We start from the raw sequence: 16,060 nt of genomic DNA, 5'->3' as shown, positions 1-16,060 counted from the left end.
GGTGATATAGCTCAGTAGTAGAGTGCCTCTGGGTCTAATCCCCTGTACAAAAAAAAAAATATGGAAAATGAGTGAGTGAATACAGTCTGGGCTCTCCTCAGGATGAATATACCAGATACCAGGCTTAAGCTTTTGGTCCAGGTGATTGGCTACTGTGTCTCAGGAGCTCCCAATGGAACATGTAGTCAGACTGTGATTATTTGTCCCAAAACTCAGTCCTGTGCAGTGTGTTCCACTGTTATAGCCAAGAGACAATGTCTAATCATGAACTTAGATCTTCACTGCAATAAAGGAAGGCTGTGATGCACTCTTTTTCAGTGTTTTTACCTGGGAAATTCACCATCAGCCCTTCCTCCACCTTTTTTGGGGGGTACCAGGGGTTGAACTCAGGGGCACTGGACCACTGTGCCACATCTCCAGCCCTACTCTATATTTTACTTAGAGACAGGGTCTAACTGAGTTGCTTAGCACCTCGCTTTTTGCTGAGGCTGGCTTTGAATTCTCGATCCTCCTGCCTCAGCCTCCTGAGCTGCTGGGATTACAGGCATGCGCCACTGTGCTTGGCCCCTTCCTCCACCTCTTGATGAGGGTCCCAAATCATAACCTGCAGATCAAGTAAGAAGCATGTAAAAATCTGGAACACCTCAATGTGGCCAGGTTCTTAAAATAGCAGCTATAGCCACAAACCAAAGAACAACCCTTTGTGAACAGAGTGAAAGAAACTGTTTGTCCTAGGCTCATCTTTTAAGCCTTAGAAAGCTCCACACTTTACTGAAGTAATGTCTTCAAAGTAAGGATAGAAATCAATTATATGAAAGTAGGATACCTCTGTGTACATTAGGTTTTCCTTTTCTCTACTAAGTTTCAAGGTCCTAATTTTTTAAACATACATAGCCCCAAGAGTATGAACCTTACATGAAGGGAGATAGGAGACCCACTGAAAAGCATTAATGGAGACCATGCTCAAGATTGAAACATGCAAGTCCAGGAGATGGGGAGAGTTTGTTTTTCTTCAGGGTTGGGGGGTTACTGGGGATTGAACTCAGAGGCACTTGACCACTGAGCCATATCCCCAGCCTACTTTGTATTTTATTTAGAGACAGGGTCTCAATGAGTTGCTTAGCACCTCAACATTGCTGAGGTTGGCTTTGAACTTGATACACCTGTCTCAGCCTCCCAAGCTACTAGGATTATAGGCGTGCACCACCACGCCTGGCTGAAAACCAGGAGATGAATCACCTTTGTTGTATGAGACCCACACTCTTGGGAGTGATCACGGTTACACCCTACCTCTGAGCATGGCCTTTGGGAACATGGCTTCACTCCAACAGCTCCACCGTGCCAATCCCAAATTAAACTCTCAATTTTCAATTTGAATTTATCTCCTCAGCCAGACTGCCACAGCTTAGTTTAGGAAGATAAGATAAATTGCTGAGGCCTGCATAGAACTTGCGGTTCTCTAGTCTCAGCCTCCCAAGTCCCTGGGATTACACATGTGCGCCGCTGTGCCTGGCTCAAAGCATTTTCCTACAGAACACTTATTAGTAACTTTATAGACAGTGACTGTTACGGTTTACATATGAGATATCTGTCAAAAGCTCCTATTTATGTATATTCAAAGGTGAAACATTACTTAGGAGAGCTATAACCTGGAAAGTCCATTCTAGTAGGCAAGTGGGGCATGGATGGAGTACGTGGGTCACTGGAGACATGCTTTTTTTCCTGTGGCCTCTTGCCCTGTTTCCTTACCCTGCCATGAGGCAAGCCGCCCTTCTACCATGACGTGCTGCCTATGTTGGGCCTAGAGCCAGCTATGGACTGAGACTTCTGAAATCATGAGCACTCAATAAATGATTTCTCCTCTTGAGTTGTTCTTGGTGGGTATTTTGGTCACAGCAACACAAAAGCTGACTAAAACAGGGACCCAGCAGATATCACATAGTTTAATCGACATCACCAATAGGGAAATTATCACCTAAACCAATGAAAGGAATACAACATCACTTGATATAACTGCCCCAAATGCATAATCTGAACTAAATCATGAGGAAACACCAACAAATCTTACAGTTTATAAAACAGCCTGTAGTCTTACAATGTCAAGGTTAAGGGAGCGAGCCTGAAGAATTGTTCTAGGCTAAAGGAGATCGAGATAGAACTATTAAATGTAACACAATGAGCTTTTATGTGGTAAGGACATTATTGAGAAATGTGAATGGTCTGTAGTTGGTAGTGATGTTACCATGTGCTTCTACTTTTGATGCCTGTATTATGTAATATAATCTCTCCAGTTACAGACATTACACATTAAAAAACACAGGGAAGTGGGACATTCCCCTTGCAACTTACTTTTTCATTTTGAGATAGGACTATGCTAAGTTGCCCAGACTGGCCTTGAATTTACAATTCTCCTGCCCCAGCCTCCTGAATAACTGGAATTACAGGGGTGTACCACCACACCCAGCCTTTTAAAATTGCTTAGACTGATTATGAACCACAGACAGCCTTCCTAGTACCTGAGACTAGAGTGTATGCCCAAGTCTGGCCAGTGCTTTCAATTCTTTAGATACAGATTACAGGGGCAACAGGGCTTAAAGTCCAGGGAACTAAGATTTATTTTTGTACGTGTTGGGGACTGAACTCAGGAGTGCTTTGCCACTAAGCTATCCCCTTACCCATTTTTTAAGTTTTGAGACAGAGTCTGGCTAAATTGCCCAGGCTGACCTTGAATTTATAACCTTCCTGCTTCAGTCTCTGGGAGAGCTAGCATTAGTGGCATGTGCTACCTTGCTTGCTCTGACTTTTAGATTTATTTACTTGGTATTGGGGATTGATCCAGGGGAGCTTTACTACTGAGCTAAGTACCCAGCTCTTTAAAAAATTTTTTGAGACATAGTCTAAGTTGCGTAGGGCCTTGCACAAGTTGATGAGGCTGGCTCTGAATCTGTAATCCTCCTGCTTCAGCCTCCTGAACTGCTAGGATTACTGGCATGTACCACTGCACCTGGCCAGCTTTTTATTGTTTTGTACTGGGGATTGAACCTACTGGTGCTTTACCATTGAACCACATCCTTAGCCCTTTATTTTATTTTGAGACGGGGTTTCATTAAAATTGCTCAGGGCTTGACTAAATTGTTGAGGCTGGCTTGAACTTGCAATACTCCTGCCTCAGCCTCCAGGGTCGCTGGGAATACAGGTGCACACCTCCATGCACTGGCTTTTTAAATTTGTAATTCCTATGTATAACATTTCAGTTATTAAAAAGTTTCAGTTATTAAAAAAATCTCAAGGGGCTGGGTTGTGGCTCAGTGGCAGAGCACTTGCCTAGCACATGTGAGGCACTGGGCTCCATCCTCAACAGCACATAAAAATAAACAAAGATATTGTATCCATATATAACTAAAAAATTTTTTTTAAAATGAAACCAATTTTTAACAATGAAAACCAACAGCGGGAGGTAGTACAGTAAAGGAAAAAATAACCAAAGAGGAAAAACAAATCATGTTAAGTAACATAAATAAACAAATATGGCTGGAAGTACAAACCATAACTCAATAGTAAGCCTAAATGTCAATGGCTTAAATTCACCAATCAAGAGACACAGGCTAGTAGAATGGATCAAAAAAAAAAAAAAAAAAAAAAGATCCAACAATATGCTGCCTACAGGAGACGCATTTGATAGGAAAAGACATACATAGACTGAAGGTGAAAGGTTGGGAAAAATCATATCACTCATATGGACCTCGGAAGCAAGCAGGAGTGTCCATACTCATATCAAATAAAATAGACTTCAAGCCAAAGTTAATCAAAAGGGATAAAGAAGGACAGTACATACTGCTCAAGGGAACCATACACCAACAAGACATAACAATCATAAATATGTATGCCCCAAACAATGGTGCAGCTATGTTCATCAAACAAACTCTCTCAAGTTCAAGAGTCAAATAGACCACAACACAATAATTATGGGAGACTTCAACACACCTTTCTCACCACTGGACAGATCTTCCAAACAAAAGTTGAATAAAGAAACTATAGAACTCAATACAATTAATAACCTAGACTTAATTGACATATATACAATATACCACCCAACATCAAGCGGTTACACTTTTTTCTCAGCAGCACATGGATCCTTCTCAAAAATAGACCATATATTATGTCACAGGGCAACTCTTAGAAATTATAAAGGAGTAGAGATAATACCATGCATCTTATCTGATCATAATGGAATGAAACTGGAAATCAACAATAAAAGAAGGAAGGAAAAATCCTATATCACTTGGAGAATGAACAATATTTACTGAATGATCAATGGGTTACAGAAGACATCAAGGAGGAAATTAAAAAATTCTTAGAGATAAATGAAAACACAGACACAACATATGGGAATCTATGGGACACAATGAAAGCAGTTCTAAGAGGAAAGTTCATTGCTTGGAGTTCATTCCTTAAAAAAAGAAAAAACCAACAAATAAATGATCTCACACTTCATCTCAAAACTCTAGAAAAAGAAGAGCAAAACAACAGCAAAAGTAGTAGAAGGCAAGAAATAATTAAAATCAGAGCTGAAATCAATGAAATTGAAACAAAAGAAACAATTGAAAAAATTGACAAAACTAAAAGTTGGTTCTTTGAAAAAATAAATATGATTTATTTTTAAGATCGACATACCCTTAGCCATGCTAACGAAGAGAAGAAGAGAGAGAACTCAAATTACTAGCATACGAGATGAAAAAGGCAACATCACAACAGACACTACAGAAATACAGAAGATAATTAGAAATTATTTTGAAACCTTATACTCCAATAAAATAGAAGATAGTGAAGGCATCGATAAATTTCTTAAGTCATATGATCTGCCCAGATTGAGTCAGGAGGATATACACAACCTAAACAGACCAATATCAATTGAGGAAATAGAAGAAGCCATCAAAAGACTACCAACCAAGAAAAGCCCAGGACCGGATGGGTATACAGCAGAGTTTTACAAAACCTTTAAAGAAGAACTAATACCAATACTTTTCAAGCTATTTCAGGAAATAGAAAAAGAGGGAGAACTTCCAAATTCATTCTACGAGGCCAACATCACCCTGATTCCTAAACCAAACAAAGACACTTCAAAGAAAGAAAACTACAGACTAATATCTCTAATGAACATAGATGCAAAAATCCTCAATAAAATTCTGGCAAATCAGATATAGAAACATATCAAAAAGATCGTGCATCATGATCAAGTAGGATTCATCCCTGGGATGCAAGGCTGGTTCAATACACGAAAATCAATAAATGTCATTCACCACATCAATAGACTTAAAGATAAAAACCATATGATCATCTCGATAGATGCAGAAAAAGCATTCGACAAAGTGAAGCATCCCTTTATGTTCAAAATACTAGAAAAACTAGGGATAACAGGAACATACCTCAACATTGTAAAAGCTACCTATGCTAAGCCTCAGGCTAGCATCATTCTGAACAGAGAAAAATTGAAGCATTCCCTCTAAAATCTGGAACAAGACAGGGATGCTCTCTCTCACCACTTCTGTTCAACATAGTTCTCAAAACACTGGCCAGAGCAATTAGACGAAAGAAATTAAAGGCATAAAAATAGGAAAGGAAGAACTTAAATTATCACTATTTGCGGATGACATGATCCTATACCCAAAAGATTCTACCAAGAAACTTGTAGAGCTGGTCAAACGAATTCAGCAAAGTGGCAGGATGTAAAATCAACACGCATAAATCAAAGGCATTCCTGTATATCAGTGACAAATCCTCTGAAATGGTAATGAGAACAACCACCCCATTCACAATATCCTCAAAAAAATAAATAAATAAATAAATAAAATACTTGGGAATCAACCTAACAAAAGAGGTGAAAGAACTATACAACGAAAACTACAGAACCCTAAAGAGAGAAATAGAAAAAGGACCTTAGAAGGTGGAAAGATATACCTTGTTCATGGATAGGCAGAACTAATATCATTAAAATGGCCATATTACCAAAAGTACTCTATAGGTTTAATGCAATACCAATCAAAATCCCAATGGCATTCCTCACAGAAATAGAAAAAGCAATCATGAAATTCATCTGGAAAAATAAAAGACCCAGAATAGCAAAAGCAATTCTAAACAGGAAGAGTGAAACTGGCTGTATAGCGATACCAGATTTTAAACTATATTACAGAGCAACAGTAACAAAAACAGCATGGTAATGGTACCAAAACAGGCAGGTAGACCAATGGTACAGAATAGAGGACACAGAGACCAATCCACAAAATTAACTACCTTATATTAGACAAAGGAGCCAAAAGCATGCAATGGAGAAAGGATAGCATCTTCAACAAAAGGTGCGGGGAGAACTGGAAATCCATATGCAACAAAATGAAATTGAATCCCTTTCTCTCACCTTGCACAAAAGTTAACTCAAAATGGATCAAGGAGCTAGGAATCAAACCAGAAAGTTTGCGTCTAATAGAAGAAAAAGTTGGCCCTAATCTCCATCTCGTGGGGTTGGGCTCCAAATTCCTTAATAGGACACCTATAGCACAAGAGTTAAAATCAAGAATCAACAAATGGGACATACTCAAACTAAAAAGTTTTTTCTCAGCAAGAGAAACAATAAGAGAGGTAAATAGGGAGCCTACATCCTGGGAACAAATATTTACCCCTCACACTTTAGATAGAGCTCTAATCTCCAGAGTATACAAAGAACTCAAAAAATTAAACAACAAGAAAACAAATAACCCAATCAACAAATGGGCCAAGGGGCTGGGGATGTGGCTCAAGCGGTAGTGCGCTCGCCTGGCATTTATGCGGCCCGGGTTCGATCCTCAGCACCACATACAAAGAAAGATGTTGTGTCCGCCGAAAACTGAAAAAAAATATTAAAAATTCTCTCTCTCTCTCTCCCTCCCTCTTTCACTCTATCTTTAAAAACAAACAAACAAACAAACAAAAAAAAACAAATGGGCCAAGGATCTGAACATCGACACTTCTCAGAGGAGGATATACAATCAATCAACAAATACACGAAAAAATGCTCACCATCTCTAGCAATCAGAGAAATGCAAATTAAAACCACTCTAAGATACCATCTCACTCCAGAAAGAACGGCAGCCATTATGAAGTCAAACAATAATAAGTGCTGGCGAGGATGTGGGGAAAAGGTACACTTGTACATTGCTGGTGGGACTGCAAATTGGTTCAGCCAATTTGGAAAGCAGTATGGAGATTCCTTGGAAAGGTGGGAATGGAACCACCATTTGACCCAACTATTCCCCTTCTCGGACTATACCCAAATGACCTAAAAAGAGCATACAACAGGGACACAGCTACATCGATGTTCATAGCAGCACAATTCACAATAGCTAGACTTTGGAACCAACCCAGATGCCCTTCAATAGATGAATGGATAAAAAAAATGTGGCATTTATACACAATGGAATATTACTCAGCACTAAAAAACAACAAAATCATGGCATTTGCAGGGAAATGGATGGCATTAGAGCAGATTATGCTAAGTAAAGCTAGCCAATCCCTAAAAAACACATGCAGAATGTATTCTTTAAGGGGAGCGACTCAAAACAGAGCAGGGAGGAAGAGCATGAGAAGATTACCATTACATAGGGATGATATGTGCGTGGGAATGGGAGAGAAGGGGAATTGCACAGAAGATGGTAGGAGCCCCTCATTGTTATGCAAAATTACATATAAGATGGTGTGAGGGGGAAGAAAAATGAGAAACATGTCACAGCAGATTGGGTAGAAAGAGGGGAGGGGAGAGGAGGGGGGATAGGAAGGGCAGCACAATACAACAGACACTAGTATGGCCCTATGTATAAACGTGGTTGTATAACCAATGTGATCCTGCAATCTTTGTACACATGGAAAAATAAGATTAAGATTACATACCCCATTTGAATCAAATGTATGATATGCCAAGATCATTGTAATGTTTTGAGCAACTAATAAAAAAATTAAAAAAAAAATCTCAATTACTAGTTGCAACATGGCAATACAGAACTCAGTGAAAGAACGTGAGAAAAGTATGTTAATGGGCTTTATAAACATAACATGATTGTGAAAATTGATTAAAATAATGTTTCCTAGGGCTTGAATCCAATTATTGAGGGCTTGAATTTGAATTTATTTGTTGTGGTGCTGAGGACAGAACCCAGGGCTTCCCATCCTCTAGGCAAGTGCTCTACCACTGAGCGACATCCCCAGACCTTTCTTTCCTTTTGGTACCAGGGATTGAAACCAGGGGCACTTAACCACCAAACCACATCCCAGTCCTTTTTTATACTTTATTAGAGACAAGAGTTTTACTGAGTTGCTGAGGCTGGGTTTGAACTTGCCATTCTCCTGCCTCAGCCTTCCAAGTTGCTGGGATTGCAGGCATGCCCCACCGCACCCAGCCCCAAGTCTTTTTTCTTAATTTTGAGATAAAGTCTTGCTAGTTGCCAAGGGTCTCACAAATTGCTGAGGCTGGCTTTGAACTTGCGATCTTCTCGTCTCAGCTTCCCAAGTTGCTGGGATTACAGGTGTGTGCCACTGCATCCAATCCTTGTTTAAATTCTTGAGTTGTCCAACATCAAGAAACCAGCACTTCAGATGTACTTTTTAGAAAAGTCCCCAAACAACGAGCTTGTGCTGTATCAGGAACAGGTGCCTTTCAGCTGGTGGTGGACAGAAGAGGCTTGCGGTATTTGCACTGAATCCAAACTCGGTACATTATCAGCTGCTTCCCTCGGTTCACTTGCAATCGACGATCCACCAGATTCTGTACCTTTTCTAGTCCGGCAGTAGTGAAAAGTGTGTCCAGTTCATCTGGTTTGTAAAGAGAAGATGTTTATGTATTTTCCCCTGAAGAAAAGTATTTTGTTGACTACCTCCTATATTAAATGGGCTGTGAGAGTTGCTGTCATTATGCCTTTTAGGTGGCACCAACAGCATAGTTCTGTTACTCACGCAGTGATGGCTTGGTAACAGCAAGTGCACGTTCAGGCTGGGGAAGCCAACTTCATGGGAAGGGCAGTGCAAAACCCAGAGGAAGATCTTTTCAGAGTCAGATGATGGGGAGGGGTTTTTAAGTCAAAAGTTACAGGCCAAGATTTTAAAAAATTCTTTGTTTCATATTTGGTGTCCAGGGCTTTATGAGCACCTTAAATTTAAATCTAAAAGCTGGGTGTATTGGTGCACTCCTGAAATCACAGTGGCTCAGGAGGCTGAGGCAGGAGGATCTCAAGTTCAAAGCCAGCCTCTGCAACTTAGCTAGGCCCTAAGTAACTTTGAGAGACCCTGTGCCTAAATAACATATTTAAAAAGGCTTGGGTATGTAGCTTGGTGATTAAGCACCCCTGGGTTCAATCCCCCATATCAAAAACAAAAACAAAACAAAAAACAACCAACAACCTGTATATGTGTACATCAAAGCAACTATTTTTAGGGGAGAGATTTCATCACTTCATCCAAAAACTCAAAGTATGTGTGTGACCTTAGAAAGGGCTCATGAACAGAATATTCATAAAATACTGGTGAAGGAAGATGCCTGCAAACAGAGCAGACAAGAGGAAAGCAGTTCCAGGTTATACTTGGAGCTCAGAGGAAATGACTCACTGAAGTAGCTGCACCTCAAGTACAGCCCAGTGTCAAAGGCAAAGCAGGCTGGCCTGAAAATGAGTCTTATCTTTTCCACTACTGGGGACTGAACTTAGGCAAGCTCTCTTCTGCTGAGCTACATCTTCAGTTGTTTTTATTTTTATTTTAATATTTATTTTTTAGTTGTAGTTGGACACAAATACCTTTATTCCACTTATTTATTTTTATGTGGTGCTGAGGATCAAACCCAGGGTCTTGCACGTGCGAGGTGAGCGCTCTACTGCTGAGCCACAACCCCAGCCCAGTTGTTTTTATTTTGAGACAGGTTCTCACTAAGTTATGGAGGCTAATCTCGTCAAGCTTGCAATCCTCCTGCTTCAGATGCTGTGTCCGGCCAGAAATGAATCTTGCAAAACAAATAAATTTCCATTTTGGATAAAGTGACAGAAAGAAAGAGCAAAGTAATGGACTGAAGGCCAGCATAAGTGGGGTGGAGAACTGCCGGAGAAACATTGTCCAAAAGCTAAGAGGGGCCAAGTCAATCTTCTTCTCAAAGTATACTGAAGCACTTATCTGGCATCTTGGAGACCTTTAGAGTAAATACAGATCATCTTTTTCTTACCTTGTGTGAAGAAGTAAACTCTGGTTCCATCACCTCTCACATAGAAATTTTCAGATAGACACTGACCTGTGGAGGGACATGGTAAAAATCAGACACACTTCAAAGCACTTTTTAAATATACTGCTAATCAAATGTGCATCAACACTCTGATTTCTCACCAGGGCATGAAAACTCACATGTAAAATTCCAGCAATTCAGGAAGCTACGGCAGGGGGGCTGCAAGTTTATCAGGGAACATGTAATTCTTTTTTTTTTTTTTAACTGATTACAGAATGCATTTCGATTCTTATTATACATGCATACCACAATCTTTCACATCTCTGTTTATATAAAGTAGGTTGACACCCAATTTGTGTCTTCACACATGTACTTTGGACAATGATGTCCATCACATTCCTCCATCATTGCTAACCCCCTGCCCCCTCCCTTTCCCTCCCACCTCTCTTCCCTATCTAGAATTCACCCATTCCTCCCATGCTCCCAGTCCCTACCCCACTATGAATCAGCCTCCTTATATCAAAGAAAACATTTGGTATTTGTTTTTGAGATTGGCTAACTTCACTTAGTATTATCTTCTCCAACGCCATCCATTTACCTGCAAATGCCATGATAATTTATTCTCTTTTATTGCTGAGTAAATTTCCATTGTGTATAAATGCCACATTTTTTTTATCCATTCATCCACTGAAGGGCACCTAGGTTGGCTCCACAGTTTAGCTATTGTGAATTGTGCTGCTTAAACATTGATGTGGCTGTGCCCCTGTAGTATGCTGTTTTTAAGTGATTTGGGTATAGTCCATGGAGAGGGATAGCTGGGTCAAATGGTGGTTCCATTCCCAGATTTCGAGATAATCTCCATACTGCTTTCCATATTGGCTGCAACAATTTGCAGTCCCACCAGCAATGTATGAGTGTATCTTTTTCCCCACATCCTCGCCAACACTTATTGTTTAGTTTTGATTTGCATTTCTCTAATCGCAAGAGATACTAAGCATTTTTTCATATATTTGTTGATTGATTGTATACCTCTTCTGAGAAGTGTCTGTTCAGGTCCTTGGGCCATTTGTTGATTGGGTTATTTGTTTTTATGGTGCTTAGCTTTCTGAGTTCTTTGTATACCCTAGAGATTAGTGCTCTACCTGATGTGTGAGGGGTAAAAATTTGCTCCCAGGAAATAAGCTCTCTGTTCACTTCACAGATTGTTTCTTTTGCTGAGAAGAAACTTTTTAGTTTGATTCCATTCTATTTATTGATTCTTGGTTTTAATTCTTGCGTTATAGGAGTCTTGTTAAGGAAGTGGGGGCCTAATCCCACATGATAAAGATTAGGGCCTACTTTTTCTTCTATTAGAAGCAGAGTCTCTGGTTTAATTACTAGGTCCTTGATCCATTTTGAGTTAAGTTTTATGCATGGTGAGACAGGTTTAATTTCATTTTGTGGCATATGGATTTCCAGTTTAGGGAACATGTAATTCTTAGCTCTGTATGCTAGACTTAGCTGATGAAAACAATAGTTTTTTTTTTTTTTGGGGGGGGGGGCGGGTGTTTGTTGTTGTTTTTAATCATCCCCAAGCCCCAGATTAAGTTAACAGCACCACCTTTTTTTTTTTTTTTTGGTATGGAGGATTGAACCCAGCACTTAATCACTGAGCCACATCACCATCCCTTTTTATTTTTTGACACAAGGTCTCATTAAATTGCTGAGGCAGGCTTCAAACTTGCTATCTTCCTGCCTCAGCCTCCTGAGCTGCTGGGATCACACAAGTGAGCCACCACAACTAGCTTTACTTTTTATTTGAGACAGAGTCTCCATAAGTTGCTTAGGGCCTTGCTTAGTTGCTGAGTTCAAGGCCAACCTCAGCAGCTAAACATGGCCCTAAGCAACTTAGTGAGACCCTTTTCAAAATAAAAAGTAAAAAAGGCTGGGCATATGGCACAGGGGTAAAATACCTCTGGGTTCAATTCCCAGTACTAAAAATAAAAAAAATAATAAGCACATACCTTGCTTTGAACTAGCCAATGAGAGGGTTAGAAACAATTATTTCTTTATTAACATTTCCTCTAAGTTTTGTTTACTGGCCATTTAGATATGCTCTTCAGTGAACTGCCTGTTTTTTGGGTGGGTCACTGATCTTTTCCTTATCAATCTCATGACAGCCTTTTGAAGAGCATAGATACGAGTCTATCTATTAAATGTTCTAGAAATACATCTATTCAATTTCTCATTTGTCTTCTAATTAAGAGAAAAAAATTCAATGCTAGTATGGAACCCAGAGCCTGGTACACACTAGGGAAGTGCTCTACCACTGAGAGAGATCCCCAGTCATTTTAATTTTGAGACAGGTTCTTGATACATTGCCCAGGCCTTGAATTTGCCATCCTCCTGCCTCAGTCTCCTGGGTAGCTCAGATTACAAGCTTGTAGCTCTGAACCCCAGCCTCTTCTAATTTTTCAATGGCATCTTTGATCATACTAAATTTAATATTATTTATGTAATCAAATATCTAAGCATAGCTCTTTTAAAGTAGTTATTTTGGTTTAAAAGACCTAAAACCCAGATTGCACAAAACTCTTATTAAAAGTTTTTGTAAACATCATCCCTTTCCTTGTTATGTATCAAGTGGCTTACAAACTGGGCTCTAATTCTGAAGTCTCCTTCCACTGACGTCTAGGTCTAGTCTGATGGTAAAACCACCATTTAAGGGCTGGGGTTGTAGCTCAGTGGTGGAGCGTGCCTCGCTTGTGTGAGGCACTGGGTTTGGTCCTCAGCAGCACATAAAAAATAAAATGAAATAAAGGTATTGTGCCCATCTTCTACAATAACAAACCCCCCCAAAACAAAAATAAAACAAATAAACAAAAAACACCATTTAATAATAATGGCAAAATACCTTTTTTAAACCGCAGCTGGGCCATGTCATAGCGACCATAATCTCGCAAAAGCATCATTCCTCCAGGCTTCAGAAGTCTGCTCAGCCTATTGATAGCTTTTTGCATCCTGTGGGGAAGAAGGGAAGAAAGATTAGGCCTCCTTAGGAAAAGGGCTCCTTTTCCCTGCCGCATATCCCTAAAAGCCCTAACTTGGCTTTCCTAACTTGGACACATCAACCCTGAAATTACAGCTCCTCTGCCTCTGTTTCAGTTAAAGAAGCTCAAGGAAAGCCTGCTTTGCCATAGGGCTCTGTAGTGAGCAAAGTTCCAAATTCTCCATTTGGCTTACTTTATCCTGGGCCAGGGATTGCTACCCCACTCTACTCATTTTTTGTAGTACTGGGGATTGAACTCAGGGACACTTTACCACTGAGCTATACCCCCAGTTGTTTTTAGTTTTTATTTTGAGGAAGGGTCTCTTTCACTAAATTGCTGAGCCTGGCTTTGAACTTGCTATCCTCCTGCCCCAGCCTCCAGAGATTATAAGTGTGAGCCACAGTGCCTGACTCTTGTGCTCTATACTCCTGTGGCTCTCTGGGAGCCCTGACCAAACAATGTGGGGACTGCTAGCAAGTCATATACTACCCCATTAGACTTGAGATCTTTCAATGCAAAGACTGTCCCCAGTGGCCTCCCTCCCCCCAATTGGGGACTGAACTCGGGATACTTTACCACTGAGCTACATCTCAAAATTTTTTTTTTTTTTAGTTGTAGATGGACACAGTACCTTTATTTTATTTATTTTTATGTAGTGCCAGGGATCAAACCCATTGCCTCACACGTGCTAGGCAAGTGCTCTACCACTGAGCCACAACCCCACCCAGCCCTGTCCCAGTTCTTGTTTAAATTTTGAGTCAGGTGTGGTGGCACATGCCTGTAAATCCCAGCAACTCAGGAGGCTGAAGCAGGAAGATTCCAAGTTCAAGACCAGCCTCAGCAAAGTATCAAGAACCTAAGTAACTTAGCAAGACCCTAACTCAAAAGGACTGGAGATGTGGCTCAGTGGTTAAGTATCCCAGGTTCAATCTGCAGTACCCCCCCACATACACAAAAACAAACAAACAAAAAATATACATATGTATTTGAAACACAGTCTCACTAAGTTGCTGAGCTAAGGCTGGTCTTGAACATGTGATCCTGTTGCCTCAGCCTTCTGAGAAACTGGTATTATAAGTGCGTGCCTCTGTGCCTGCTGAGACTGTTTTTGTTTGTTAAATGAAGTCCTTTCCTTAAAAACTTACAATTTCTGAGCCAGGTCTGGTGGTGCATGCCTGTGATGCCAGAAACTCAGGAGTCTGAGGCAGGAGGACCACAAGTTCTAAAAGCCAGCCTCAGCAACTCAGTGAAGCCCTGGGTAACGTAGTGAGACCCTGTTTCAAAATAAAAAATAAAAAGGGCTGGGGATGTGGCTCAGTATTTAAGCACTGGTGACAGGCAAACAAATCAATCACAGACGGTATGGCTTCTTCATGTCCATTAGAACATAAAAAGCCTTCTTAATTTTAGAACTTTTAATTTAAGGTTTCTGACCAAAACTTTCTTTTTGCTAGGCTACTAGTTAAAGGACCTAAAACTTACTTGTCTGAGCCAGGCACAGTATTGCGCACCTGTAATCTCAGCTATTTGGGAGGAAGAAGTAGGAGAATCTCAAGTAAAAGGTCAGTCTGGGTAACTTAGCAAGATCCTGTCTCAAAACAAAATAAAAAGGGCTGGGGGAGAGCTCAGTGGTAGAGTGCTTGCCTTGCATGCATGAGGCCCTGCGTTGAATTCCCAGTCCAAAACAAAACAAAAAATCAACCAACCAACCAACCAACAAACTTACTTGTCTGGAAGAACTGCTGAAAGAACAAATATGAGAATGATGACATCAACACTGTCCCCAGGCACTGGATAATTCTGATCTTCATCACAGAAATCATGAACAAAAGCAAAACAGCGAGAAGAGTCATACTCTGAATTTGTCTGCACACAGGCGGAGAAAGAAATGGGTCAGAATAAGTGAGCATAGCTTGAGATCAGCTTGTCGCTGCTATTACTTCCAGCAGAGGGACCTACTTCTAGTAAAACAGATAGGGAAGATCCTGTGCAATTCAAACTGGTGCTTTTAAAAAATTATTAATTATATATTTTTAATTTTTTTAGTTGTAATTGGGCACAATACCTTTGATTAATTAATTAATTATGCGGTGCTGAGGATTGAACCCAGGGCCTTGCACAAGCTACGTGAGCACTCTACTGCTGAGCCACAACCCCAGTCCCCAAACTGATGCTTTTAAAAGGAGCATTTCTAACTACTTTTATTCTTTATTCTGATGCACTGTCACACCAGTCAGGTATGAAGTTAGATCTGGGGACTGGAGAATGCCAAGAAAATTAAGAGACCAAAAAACTCATAAGGAGAAAGACAAAGTATATTTAAGTGATCTTGAGCCACAAGATTAACTATTTCCAAGCTGGAAATGGTGGTGGTATATGCCTGTAATCCCAGCAACTTGGGAGACTGAGGCAGGAGTCACAAATTCAAGGCCAGCCTCAGCACCTTAGCAAGACCCTGTCTCAAAATAAAAAATAAAAAGGGGCTGGGAATGTAGCTCAGTGTTAAGGGCACCCCTTAGTTCAAACCCTAGGGTATCTTCCCCATCCATGTATCTTCTTTTTCTTTTTTATGGTACTAGGGATTGATCCTAGGGGTGTTCTACCACTGAGCTACATCTCCAGCCCTTTTTGCTTTTTAAGACGGGATCTAAATTAGTGACCCAGAGTGGCCTTGAACTTGTAATCCTCCTACCTTAGCTGCCTCAGTTTCTGGGATTACAGATGTGAGTCACTGCACCCAACCATGTCCCTTTTTCCCAAAAATGTGACTTGGTTCCCCATTGGTCACAGCTGAACCAGACAGAGT

The 16,060-nt window shown here is 40.4% G+C and overlaps 1 protein-coding gene across 5 annotated transcripts in view; it reads right to left on the bottom strand.

Annotated features, from left to right (window-relative positions):
- Tlk2 (tousled like kinase 2) overlaps positions 1-16,060 on the bottom strand; it is a 167,353-nt gene that overhangs the window by 144,438 nt on the left and 6,855 nt on the right. For 4 of the 5 annotated variants that reach the window (XM_058584899.1, XM_058584889.1, XM_058584891.1 and 1 more), the window contains exons 6-8: positions 14,981-15,120; positions 13,119-13,225; positions 10,229-10,294 (exon numbers count right to left, since the gene is read on the bottom strand). In XM_058584899.1, the coding sequence (XP_058440882.1) occupies positions 10,229-10,294; positions 13,119-13,225; positions 14,981-15,120 (313 nt within the window). Of the gene's footprint in view, positions 1-8,297; positions 8,836-10,228; positions 10,295-13,118; positions 13,226-14,980; positions 15,121-16,060 lie in introns of those variants that run through there. The other variant, XM_046460843.2, reaches the window with a different exon arrangement.

The sequence above is a fragment of the Marmota monax genome, unplaced genomic scaffold, assembly GCF_021218885.2.
Source record: "Marmota monax isolate L192 unplaced genomic scaffold, Marmota_monax_Labrador192_F-V1.1 WCK01_AAM20220418_F8-fsc00319, whole genome shotgun sequence".
In the NCBI taxonomy this organism is placed as follows: Eukaryota; Metazoa; Chordata; class Mammalia; order Rodentia; family Sciuridae; genus Marmota; species Marmota monax.
This window is presented reverse-complemented; position numbering and strand designations above follow the sequence as displayed.